The sequence below is a fragment of the Morone saxatilis genome, unplaced genomic scaffold, assembly GCF_004916995.1.
Source record: "Morone saxatilis isolate NCDOM2014 unplaced genomic scaffold, NCSU_SB_2.0 Contig14, whole genome shotgun sequence".
NCBI classification, from domain to species: Eukaryota; Metazoa; Chordata; class Actinopteri; family Moronidae; genus Morone; species Morone saxatilis.
In genome coordinates, this window is record NW_023339696.1 from 11600903 (window position 1) to 11614476 (window position 13574).

At 40.0% G+C, this 13574-nt stretch overlaps 1 protein-coding gene across 1 annotated transcript in view; it reads left to right on the forward strand.

Annotated features, from left to right (window-relative positions):
- sdr42e2 (short chain dehydrogenase/reductase family 42E, member 2) overlaps positions 1 to 13574 on the forward strand; it is a 44195-nt gene that overhangs the window by 6262 nt on the left and 24359 nt on the right. Inside the window, exons 5-6 of the mRNA XM_035655091.1 lie at positions 4244 to 4386; positions 5026 to 5195. Of these exons, the coding sequence (XP_035510984.1) occupies positions 4244 to 4386; positions 5026 to 5195 (313 nt within the window). The remainder of the gene's footprint in view (positions 1 to 4243; positions 4387 to 5025; positions 5196 to 13574) is intronic.

The window sequence follows — 13574 nt, forward strand, 5'->3', positions numbered from 1 at the left end:
AAGTAGCATGTAAAACAAACAAAGGAAGATAAAACAAGTTCAAGTTCTTATTTTATACAGTTTGTGACGGCTTACATGTCAGAAAAGGATTTTAAGATTTAGTTTTCCTTTGAGCAATGCTGTAATCTTTAGAAAAGTTACCTACTGCAGCTTTAATGCGACTTTAAACTATATAAACAGTTTATTAGTTAATCACGTTGCTGCATGACACTTAAGCTTATTCAGATGAAATATATATACATAATAAAATATACATTGTGAAACATTTATTCAGGGTTGGCATCTCATGAATATCTCTGGTTTTATTAGGATATTGTAGATAAAGTTATAAACAAGTGAGCCGTACTGATTGACTTTTATAAAGAATGTATTAAAGGTCCAGTTTTAACATTTCAGAGAATCTGTTGGCAGAAATTAAATATAAAAGTCATAGGTATGTTTTCATTAGTTTAGGATTTTCCATTTGTGTGTTTTTTGTGTTTTGACGCTGTGGTTTCTCCCTCACGCTCGAAAGGGATTTAGATTAATGGATTAGCCAAAAACAAATATTCTTGTCTATTTGTTTCACCACGATAGATGATTTTATCCATATCACCCGTCCCTAAAAAGATATTTAATCTCCGGGGTGATTTGTATAAATTCTAGTCTTTTAATCCCGATATCCTGATTCACTCCTCTATCTGAAGCCTGGTTAACAAAACGACGTCAGTGAGACTTTTTTAGAGCAGGAAAACTCTCCCCTCAGGTCCCGAACAGCTACAAATGGCTTCATGTGCTTTCACAAGTAGATTGCACACTTTAGAGAGAACCGAAATAAATCCGTGTTAACTTTAAAGAGCTGCTCTACCTGCTGCAGTTTACAGTTCATCTGGCTCACACTGGCAACATACAACGGTCTCAGATCTGCACAGTCATTGATCTGTGATTCACACAGTCACACAGTTGGCTTTGCTGATTAACGTCACTGTGTTACATAAGTGGACCAAAAGCTTCAGTAATAACGTCTTCAGAGGAAACCGAAGAAAAGGGAGCTGTCCTAATTAGTGGCAGTCACTTTTCCAATCACAGACGCCTCCTTCCTGCACAGTACGATAAGAGTTAGTAATGACCTCTGACCTCTGACCTCTGCCTCGCGCTGCAGCTGTTAACAAACGTGACGCACGCTGAGCAGAACATCACAACACGCTTTCCCCTCTGCGAACGTCCTTCACGCACATGCGTACTCGTTAAAAAGCCAATTACAAATCTGGTCGAAGGGGAACTGCAGAGAGTTTACACATCAAAGTCTGTTTTCAGGTTGTTAAAAAGAAAAGTGTATAAAGCCTTTTGTGGGGGAAACTGCGTGAAATCTGATCAATTATGTAAAGAGTATCAATTAAGGCTGAAGACACGTTTGAACATTAATAAATCTGTTAGAAAGAAGTGAGCTCAGACTCTGTAGCTGTTCGATGCCACATTAGATTGTAGGTAATAAAGGAGCCAGGTTTGAGTCCACTGGTGTTACAGGGTTGCAATGCTAAATGATGGATTACTCTACTCAATCAGGGGCTTCTGATATTAAGAAATCAGATGCAGGGAAGCTAACCCGGGTACTAAAGTGAGCCGCTGCAGTTTGTGAACTGGTTCCAGTAGTGTGTTTTGTTCACACCAGTAAAGACTAAAAAATCTCTGAAATGTGTTTATAAACTTTCTCTAAGAGGGAAATTACAAAAAGGATGTTTAGTGGTTTTGGATGAGGGTTGTGTTGAATCTACTAAATCCTTTTTCAGTCAGCACAGTTACACAACGTAGATGCACAGCGGGTTTGTAATAATGTGTCTGTCTCATGGTTTTATCAGTAAATGATGTCTTTTATGTAACATCTAGTGGCAGCTGTGGGAAACATCAGCACACATGTGGTTTCTTCCACAGCCCTCTAATGTTTGTCTTTTCGTTCTGTTTCAGGATTAAATTTAATATCAACGGAGCTGGCTGCAGCTTGAAATCTGATTACTGATTTGCACCTTTTAAGCCTGTAAAGAAATGTTAAACTGTGTTAATCAGCCTGAGGTGGTATAAAGAGCTTATTTGTGGTTCGTGGAGAAATCATTTACAGAAACTAATGCTGCATTCAAGTAATGTTGGAAATACTGTAGATTTGTGCTGGCTCAAGGAAAGCACTTCAAAAAAGTAATTGCCCGAAGCCACACAAAAGAAAGCTTGACTTTACAGAGCTGAAATTAAATCAAATACCTGAAGGATGCTTTTCAATGGGTTGTGGAGCAATGCTGCCTTCAAGTACTATCAGAAATTTGAAACACGTTGACATTTTCTACCCATAAAATTAAGATTTTTATAAATTTGGTAAAAATGACACCAGCATTGATGTGATTCCTCGAATCCTCGACAGTCGTATAATTTAGTTTACAGCTCAGAAAACAGTGTGCAGTACCTCTTTAAGGATAAACATGAAGGCATCTTCCGGAGAATAAGAAACAAATTAAGGCACTTCAGACTGAAACATAATGTTTGAAGCCTCCAGCTTTTTTGCTGCTTCTGTATTAAATGCATTTTTGAGTTTTAGTGCTGCGCTGTAGACCTGAGCAAACGTCCTGCCTCGTCTTTTAATCGTGTGTGTGTCTGGTAGAGCTGCGGGATTACGGCCAAAATGATGATCCCGATTATTTCTATCAATATTGAGATCACCATTATTTCACTGCTTTGTTCTGGGAATCAAAGTATCCCGGCTACAGCTGCAGCAACATGACCGCTCCCCAAAAGTGAAACCAGAACACGTCGACCGCCCTGGTGGCTGATTGTTGGTTTAGGAAGCGATTGATTTTGATGCAGCTGAGTTTTCTGTGAGCTGAGCACCATTTTAAACATCAATATTCTGGACGTTCACGTTCATTTCATCGCGGCGAGCCCAAATTGTGATCAGGATTAACATTGGATTAATTGTGCAGCTCTACTGGTTGTGTGTACAGTAGCTCTTGTTTGTGTTTAGACTGTTTGTCATGTGACTGTAGAGATAGACAGGAAACATCAGCGTTTCAGTATTTATAGGGTTCTTGTACAGTTTGAGCCTCTACACAGTCATTGTGTCTTCGACCTTTCGGTTTAAGTTCCTCATTTTCACACAGATTCAGTCCCAAGTGTCCTCATGCAGCGCTGCCTTCACCTTGTGGCAACATGTGACACATAATGTTGTTGTTTTCTTCAGAGACGTCACATCCGGACCACCCTCTCTAACTCAAACACACATCCTTTCTGAAGAAGGAAACATGTTCCTCAGCTTTCTGTCCTCATCCACTACAGCATTTGCTATCAGAGGCTGAAACCTTTGTGATTTTAAACACAAAGTTCACCAAAGCTGTAAGATTTGTATCTGTAATCTCAGCTTTTATAACATTTTCTGCTCTTAGTCCCGCTGTTATGATGTCTGAAATAGCCGTGGCCCCTCGACTCACCCTTGCACCGTCACACTGGGAAAATATGAAATAAACAATGACACGAGATAATCTGCTGTTCTTATCTGAACAAATGAAACGAGCCACAGTAATCACGGTTGATGAAGGCTGGATTATTAGCTCTTAGCTCTGTTACAGACGTTAATGGGGCCAGTGTCTGTAGAAAGCTCCAGCTACAGTAATGATTAAAAAAAAAGAACCAAATGAAGTTTTACAAAATTAAAGTATTCACGATGATTTGTGCTCTTTTTATCTCCTCTTCTAATGAAGACGTTAATGTAAAATGAGGAATAATTTCAGTCTGAAAAAAGAAAAAAAAATGAACGAATTGACAAATTCTGGTTTTATTTCTTCTTTCTTTGGCTCCTGTTTCTGTGCGTTCGTCACAATAATGTACAATCCATGACATCTAACCTGTTTCTAAATGAAACGTGGAAACATTAAAGGGCTGTAAATGCACGAGAGGCAGAGTCATGCTCATCACGGTGAATACCATGAGTCTGCTTTGTGTAATTGCTCCTTCGAAGCCGTCTGAAAGGCCCTATTGTACGCCGCTAATGAACTTTCTAAAATTGAATTCAGTTTGAGCAGTTGAGTGGGTTCACGCTTCCTCCTCTTGCTAGAAAGTAGGCGGAGGTCATATTTTTTCAGGTGTATGTTTAGTCACTGAGTGAGTCTGTAGTTTGGTTTACGTTTAGCATTTAGACACGTCAGGGAAACACTAGTGAGTAACGTTGGTGTACAGAACTAATCATATGTGTGAACTAACATTTTCTCTGTCTCCTCCCTTCCAGTGATCCTGTTCTGCATGGCGGCGCTCATCTTCCCCATAGGCTTCTATATCAACGAAGTGGGAGGCCAGCCGTACAAGCTGCCCAACAACACGGTGGTCGGCTCCTCGTACGTGCTGTTCGTCCTCTCCATCTTCTTCACCATAGTGGGACTTCTCTTTGCAGGCAAAGTTTGCCTCCCAGGCTGAGGACTCGACCGCGCCCGCCTCTGGACCGACACGAGGGGCTCGGAAAACGTTACGGGGATTTACAAAAACACAGAATGACTGAAAATCAAAAACCACAAACTCTGGCCAGAAGCCTGATACAGGGAAGTCTTTGATTATGTGTCAAGGGACCGCAGCACCGCGGAGAACCTAACGACTAAAAAAAAAAAATGAAAACGAACAAAACACTAAACGGGGGGCACGGAGGGGGGAGGAGTGTGAGCGAGGGCTGTCTCAGCACCCTGCCACTGTTGATTTAAAATATGGCCGTCTCTCTGTTGTTGTTCCGTTGGGGGGGAAAAAGGCTGCTTAATGTGCTGCTGTCATGGCAACTGCGGCCACAATGCTGGCGCACATTTTCCTGAGGACCACTACAGCCGCTCCTCGTCTTGACCCCCGCCCTCAGCACACGTCTGCGCCGTCACGACCGCTCCTGTCGCTATTTTTGGCTTCTCTTAGCTATTTCAGTTGTGTGTTTTTATGTTGTTGTTACATTTTGTGTTCTTTTCTCTTCCACCCCCGCCTCCTTTCCACTGAAGTGGCTCGAGTGTAATTGAGGTTCACTGAACTGAATCGTAGAGGGGAACCGGAGGGTTTTCTGCCAGCTCGGCTTTAGAGCAGAGTTTATTCCCGCCCGTCACTTCACACGGCCCCAGGTGTGTGTCTGGGGAGAGCAGCTGTGAGCCCAGCTGTCTGGGCCAGCTCACGGGCCAGCTCACAGGCCGCTGTGGACCAGAGGAAAGGTGCAGGTGTGCCGCCTCTCTTTTTTTTTTTTTTTCTCCGAGCAGGTAGCGAGGAGGGGTGACCTCTCTGGGCAGCGAAACAGGAGTTCAGTCAGGTACCGTAAAGGAGAATGCCACTCAATGGAAGACCTCGCATTATGTTATTCACACGGACAGCAACACAGTATTAGTGAGCGTAGGCGGCTATTTTGCTAAGCTAAACCCACCGATACGCGCTGATAAACATCCTTTGGCAGTAATTAGAAGACTGTGAATTTAGAGAAGAATCATCTGAACATAAACACACCTCCTTGTATTGTTAGTAATAATCTTAATTCTGATAAGTGCAGCCTCAAGAACAGTGACCTTTTCAAACTTCGCTGTGGAGTTGAGATGAACTCATACATCACTAATTATAGCAGACAGTATATTGACGCTTAGAAATAGAAACTGAAGTTACCTAAGGTGTGGAAATAACACGTGAATGCTGAGATTTGGTGGTATTCTCCTTTGGACAGGAAAGAAGGGAGCCAGGAGCGTTTTTCTTTTTGTCTTGTTTTGTATAACAGTGAAGGCACCGGGACTGCAGGTCAGGTCCATGCATGGGGGCTGTGCCTCAGTGTGCTGCCCATGAGGCCCGTGAATGTAAAACACACACACACACACACACACACACACACACTGTCTGTACTGTGTAAATCCACATATTAGGGCTTCAACTAACCATCATTGTCTTTTATAGTCTGGATTATTTTCACAATCACTCTAATTAACCTCAGAAAGTCGTGAATATCTGCCCATTATTAAGTTTGTAGAGCCCTCGGTGGTGTGTTCAAATTGCTCATTTTGGCCGACAGCGGCGAGGTGTAGATCAGCGCGAGCTTCAATTCAAGCCCCATGGCTCGCTTTAATTAGCTCAAGTTTCTGGCTGTGCTGCCTCCATCAAGGTGGAGCTGGTGGGTTTTTTTCTGGTTTCGTTCACAATCATGCTCGAAGTTTTGGAACTATAGTGGCTATAATTTGGGGGGATGTAAAGAGGAAGGCCTGTTTTTGTCGCCTATATTTGTTCACATTTTGACGATTAAAAGTCTGCTAAATTAGCTATTAATACCTCTTGCTTGCAATGTACCCATTGACGTACAGACAACTATCACTGGATTATATGATACTGAAGAAAACTGTAAAACATGAAGATTGTCAGGCAAATTCTGGAGGATTAAGTGTCTTTTTTTAATGATTTCTAAGCAGATTTACGGTTGTTTATTCGCGATGGACATTTGTAATAATTATTAAAAACCTCTGGTCTGTAGAAAGCAGCGTAACACAGCCATCCCTCCTTTCAGCTGTCACAAGACCAGTTTATAAACCCATAGTTTCACATAAGAGACAAAGCAAGATGGCAAATCTGATTGCTTAAAGAATAAATTAAGGGATCAATTATGGAAATAGGAAGATTCATTTTACTTTAACTAATATAAAAAAAATAGACATTATAGGCTTGTATTTTATATTTTTACACAGATTTTGGGGACTATACGACCTACTGACACTCAGATCTCAGATCAGGTGTGTGTGTTTGTGTTAAATCAATCACGGAGCTCAGTTGCCAAGTCTTAGTTTTGTTTTTGTTTTGTATTTCCGTTTTCCCGCTCAGCTTTTCTTACTCTGGGTCTGATGATGTATACTGCTAACTCCACACTCTGCAGTGCCCTGTCTTTGGTTGGTTCAGTATTGTGCCATGACCTGTTTTTGTTTAATAATGTACAGACACAAAAGGCAGGATTTCTGTATTAGGAAGCACTGTGCATTCAACAGTATAGGTAACAGAAATAGAAGCACCACAAATGTATAAAAAAAGAGAACTTCTTACCTCATTGTTTTTGTTTCTGCTATTATTTTCTAATGGTGGCAATGTGTGCCCTCTAATTTGTCTCTTGCCTTGATCGGATGTCTTCACATAAAGCCTATGATCATAGGAAATTATTTATCACTGAATAAAATGAGAAAAAATGGGTGTGTGTGACTCTGGCACAGTCTTTATGATTTATTCTGCTTATTGAACGGAGTGAGTGTGGATCCAATCAGTAGCTGAGCTCAGAGACAAAACAGAGCAGATGCATTTAATCAGAGAGACCCTCCTTAACCTGTTAATCTTAAAATCAACATGCTTCTTCTACAGGATGTGGCCCAAATGTCTTTCTACTCCCACTTCATTAAATCTATAAAAAAAAAACAGACGCAAACCTACTTTGATTCAAGGGCAGCCACCCAGGATGCATCAGTGGAAGGGCTATCTGTGTCCCTAGAGTAGATCTATTAAACGCTCCGCGGCTGAGAACAAACCCGCCCGCGCTTCGGTGCTGATGAGCAATCTAGAGAGAATTTCCCTTTGGACGTCAGTCACCTTCAGATCTGCTGTAAGAATGGTATTGTCTGGGCTGAGTGGATTCATTCATTTGATTTACACAGAAAACATTTTCCTTCAGAATAATGTTTCAAAGACGACCGATAACGTGTACAGTTGTTGAGCACATTGCACCCTGGATAAGAACAGGTTGGATTAAAAGCTTCGGTTTGGGATGTTTGAAGCTGAAAAGTGTTTTCAGGGGACGTGCATTAGTGGCACCCTTTGTTAAACACGCTAGATTACCACAACTATTTGATTTGATATCATCTGTCATAACATTACTTTCTGCTCTTCATCACAACTTAACCTTCTAAAGGTCCGGTTTTTAGGAATTACCTTTAGACAACGTTTAACATTTTTGGGAAGGTGCTTGTTCCTGCTTTCCGAGGGTTGGATGAGAAGATTGATGCCACTGTTGTGTTGATACACGAAGCTACGATCAGTTGCCAGCTAACGTAGCTTAGCATAAAGACCTGAAACCTGGCGGAAACCTTTCCAAGATCTGCCTACCAGCACCTCCTAAGTCTAATGAACTTGTTAAATCTCATTGCTTGTCCACTTTGCAGAGTGTGAAACAATATATTGTGGCTTTATGGGGGGGGGGGGTTATGTGTTTTTAGTTTTTTTTCCAGGACTCTCCACTGGTTGCCTGGCAGCAAAACAAGGTAGTATAAGGCTTCCTGTTTCCCCTGTTTCCAGTTTTTAGTTGCACTGCTGAGTTGTTTTTTTTCTGCAGCATTAGCTCTTCAGTTTATTCTCTTAATTAACTAATTTACAGATAGATTTAACATTCACTAACGATGCACTGCGACAGTTCAAACTCAGGACCCCCCCTCGAGAAAACAGATCTCAGACAGGCGCAGAGATCCTTATGTTCAGTTCTCAGCATAATTACTGCAGGTCTTTATGTTCATGTTCGTCGCACATTCAGTCGGACGAGTCGGTTTCATTTATTTGTCATTCCTCACTGTCGGCGTGCAGCTGAAGATTAGACAGCGCTGCTCCTCTCAGGACTGCACCTCCATTAACCAATCCGTGACCTGCAGCGTGGAGCTGGAGCACGAGCAGTGTGTTTCCATTTCGGATTTCAGAAGGTCACAGTGTTTTCTGGCTCAGCGGATCACATCAGTCCAACCAGCAAGCGCTCTGCTCTCTGGAGACAGAACTAGAGGAAAAATGTACTGATGAATATTTGATCTCTACGAAAGGCTCTTTACACATGTGACAACCTTCATGGTTTGACTTGTTACTGCGCCTCAGTCACAGGAATGATGTAGCTTTCTTTTTCTGGCTACATCATTTATCACTGCAGTGGTTCCCAACCTGGGGGTCTGGACCTCCTCACGAGGGGTCATGAGATGAATCTAAGGGGTAATGATGAAAAGATTATTCAAAATTTTGGGGAATCTCACCTTTATTTTTATAATAATTCATTGAGTTTTACCTGTTTAGTCAGAATCAGAATCAGAAATACTTTAATAATCCCAGGGGGAAATAACTTCAGGCCTCTAAACAAACAAAGTAATCTGAAAACACATTCCCCATTCAAAGAAATTCAACTTTTAGATGATTGATTTCAAGAACACATGGCTTAAGAGTTATTAAGGTATTTTTTTATGAAGAGGTTACAAGCAGGAAAGGTTGGAAACTGCTGTGTTACTGTATGACAAATGATACAATGCTGCTCATCTCTACCTATTCATCAAAAGACAACACACCGCATAAACAGAATAAATACATAAACTATCTGTTGTGTTAGTTATTCTTGATGCTCCTGCAGTGTTTTTCTTTGTTTGCTTTTATCCAAAACGTACTGTGTCTGTGCGTGTATCGCCCTGCATATGTACTGAAGATATAAAGTTGAGCCCGGGGGGGACTCGCAGATGAGTCTGCTAGTCTTGATTTAGCCGGACCCTCCTGATCGGCAGCAGATGCTTAATAGTGAGTTATTGGAGGGCAGATCAACACTGACAGATCCCAGAACAGTCCTCTCATTCCAGATAGAGGTGAAATGTTTCTCTGGCACCAAAATGCTTGCTTATAACTACCCAATTTATGCTCTGCTTTGCCATTAAAAATGAAGTGGATGATAGCTGTAGCAATATACAGTATGTTAGATGATACTAAACTGGATGACAAAGTGTTTCAGGATGAATTTCAAGGTTTAATTAAGAAATCTATTCGTTTTTACGAGTTTTGTCCAACTACTCAGAAGTAGCACTGCGGCACAGAGTGATGAATTGTTGCAATACGACTTCTATTAGCAGATTTTTTTCCTGAGCAAAATGTTACACTCACTGCTGGGAGCTCAATATGTTTAATGGGACATCGTCAAGCAATGACCCCTTTCTAATTTTGTGCAAATGTCTTGTAGTTTAACAAGAGTCTGCCATCTGCTAACAGTGTTAGACCCACTGGTGTTTCAGAGCAGATTATAGTCATATCTGTTTCACATTTAATGTGCTTTTATTACACAGAGTCTTGATGTAGCGAGGGAATCTGCTCTAGTTTGTATAATTGTGTTTTCACAAAATTGCAGAGACAATAAAATACTGAAAAACTGCCCTGGAGCCGCTTAACAGTTCTGACTCAAGAGACAAATGCTGGTTTGTGCATCATTTGGTATTTCCAGCCAAGGATCCTTTTTTATTTAGTTATTATTAAGCAGATTTACTCTAAAATTTGCTGCCATTTGCTGTCTTGACACCTCTGAATTACAGACAGACAACAACATCTGACAATCAACCCCTGATCAATACAGATCTTTAAACCATTTATCTTATAAATAATGTGACACTGTACCCAGAATTGGAACACTCCTGTTTGGCGCTGCACACACTGATAGGTGACTTATCATGACATAAGTTGTGTGGGTGAAAGAAGCGGTGAGAAAATTCGCAGCGGATATGTCGCAGCAGCACATATCCCTATATTTATATATATATAAGCTCCATTTGCAAATCTGCGTACAGTGCTCCTTCCATGAACGTTGTGTTCATGTGTTACAGTGTGGTGTCCTTCTGCCAACTAAGATAGATTACTGTGTCAGCGTGCTGCTGCCAAGTGCACTTAGAGGGAAATATGGCCGCCATCTGTTCACGAGAGGCTGCACCAGCTCTCTGCTCTCCACCTGAGGTCCTGATGACGAAATGTATACCTACAATTATCTCAAGGTTTTAGTTACTATGAATTAAGATGTTTTGCACAAAAAAACATTTAAGGAGCTTATATAATGTCTTTTTGTAGATTAAACTACCAAACAATCAGTATAATCAGTCGATTCTTTTGTCACATTTTAAAAACTTTCACACAATTAGCACAATATTCTTTTGTTCTAGAGCATACCATTAACACAGCTCATGTTGTTTTCAGTAAATATGCAGCCAATTAACACCTTTCTATAATACTAAGAAAAAAACAATAAGCTAAATATGTTTTTCTTCTTGGTTCTACATTTCAATGTTTGATCTTCACTGTGCAGAATGATGTATGTGCCGAGTTTGACACTAAGAAGGATGTTTTCACATTCATCTGCTGGAAGTGGAAAGTTTCTCTGTGCTCACTGAAAATCTGATTTTAAGGGACCTACTAGCACAATTTGTGCCATCAAAAATAGTCTGGAAGCCAATCCTGGTCTAATATGCAACTTATACAAGTAAGATGTAGAAACTTGAAGCCTCCACTTCACAGACACTGAAGATGGACTTTACAGTGAAGTAGGAAACATCTTGTGTCCAGCAGGAAAACTTTAGAAATTAACAAAATGTGCATATTCATAGATAGTTTTTAATGAGGTAGAAAGAGTAGATGCCTTTTTACAGATTTTAATGTGGAAATTAAACACACATTATTGTTCCCAAGCAGATTATTTGTATGTGTTGTAATAAATGTCTGGAAGGAATCTTTAAAATAGCACTCAAAGATTTATCCTTAATTGTCCACTTCACACATTGTGATATTATGAGACATTTTGACTTGTCAAAGCAGGAAAAGCACAGCTGTAATAATAACATTGCACCAATGCTTTTCCTGCTTTGACAAGTTTCATTGGTTCATATTAATTTTCAAATGCATTCATTTTAAAGGGCTCCAGTAAGAAATAAATGTGTTTGAAGCTGCTTATTAAATTTGTTTAAAGTGTGTTTCCTACAAAAACACCCCCAAATGTCCGCTGTGAAAAAGGTGCAAAAGAAGTGCAACATACACGCTGTATTCAAAGGGATGTCTCTGAGATGCTTTGTCTCTGCTAACTTTAGCTGCCTTCAGTATCGATCGCTCAGTAGGTGGGAGATAGAGGCCCAGCAGAGGCTGCAGTGATGTTTCCTCCCAGACGGATGTGATGTCTGTCTGCTGCTCGTCAGCATCCATCACACAGCAGACCTGCTGCTGAGGCAAGAAGAAAAAAACACAAGAAACAAGACATTTAAGTGCTGTTTGTGGAGGCCAGGAGCTGCATCACTGAGAATAATCACAATTTACTATATAATATAAGAGGAATAAATACAATCTCTTCTATTGCAACGTGAGCATGGCCACCTGTGCATCAGCAGCCATCTTGTTTTATGAGCGCATTTACTCGCTCCTGTTAACATTTGCAAAACTTGAATTCAATTTGTCAGATTTAATCACAATTTAAGTGATAAGTGAATTGTTGATTTCAGTTTAATTTGAGTTAGTTTTCACTGAGGACAGACTTATTTCTTCCATTGTAGTAATTATGTTGCTTCACTTAAGTTCTTATTTCAATATCTATAGTCCAGGTATTTTCTGAAAAAGAAATAATAATAATTATGTCTGTTTTTAATCAAAGAGATAAAACCAATAACAGATTTATTTTGTTTGTTAATGTCAGTGGTGAAACCTAAAAGCACATTTACTCAAGTTTTTTCCTTTTACTTGGTATTTCCATTTTATGTTACTTTATACTTGTACTCCACAACATTTAGTGGAGACAAATATTATACTTTTTATTATTTTATTTAATTACTGGTTACTTTGCAGATTTAGATTAAAAATAAAGAATAATAAATCAACTGATAAATGATCAGAGGCCTACGTCATTATAGGTTAATCTATCCAGCTTTATATAAAGCTCCACCTTTGGCAGCTGCATCATTAAAGTGATGAATACATGAATGCATCAATAATCACTTTATATGATTCTGAAATGGTCAATTCTGCATATGGAGTAAGGAGTAAGATTTTAAATGCTGAACTTTTACTTGTGAATACTTCATACATACTTAATGGTTAATGTCACAAGAGATGTTTTTCATTAGTTAACTTATAGTTTATTCACGCGTCAATTCTTGGCAACGTTTTTAAGACCTTTTTCTCATCTTAATTTTAAAGCTGTGCCGATCCATATTTCAATATTTACAATGAATCAAATAACTAATGTCAAACAACCAAGTATCACATATTCTGTAGTTCCTCTCAAAGCAGCGTTTTAGCATCTTTCAGCTGATTGTTTTGAGTTTACGTTGGTTTTGATTTAGCCTCAATACTTTCAATACTGTGACTATAGCTGGTTAACAATGTAGAGCATCTAGAAGTTAAGGAGCCATATATGTTTCCCGGTAGTCGCTTGTTTGGTTATTTTTATGCTTCAAAAAGAAGAGTGGACTGACGTTCTCCTACAAATAAATCCTAATGTTGCTCCATGTCGGTATATCATCTTTATAACATATCAGATACTGTGTTAAACCTTCTTCCGCTGCCCCCAAGTGGCCCAAAAAAACAATGCTGCTTTAATTTCTAGTCTCAGTTTCATTCTGCAGCTCGCTCTGTCTCTCCATGTCGCTGTCATGTTTCGGGACCAGTCAGACAGGCAGAGAGTGCTCTATTGCTGTGTACTTCTGACAATAACAGAAGTCTGCACAAGTAAACACAAACACATGTTACCACCATGCCATCAGCACTGGAATGCAAAGGACATCTGCTGTCACTTAGGTGTACCCGAGTATCCGAACAGATGCTGCTGAACACACACACACACA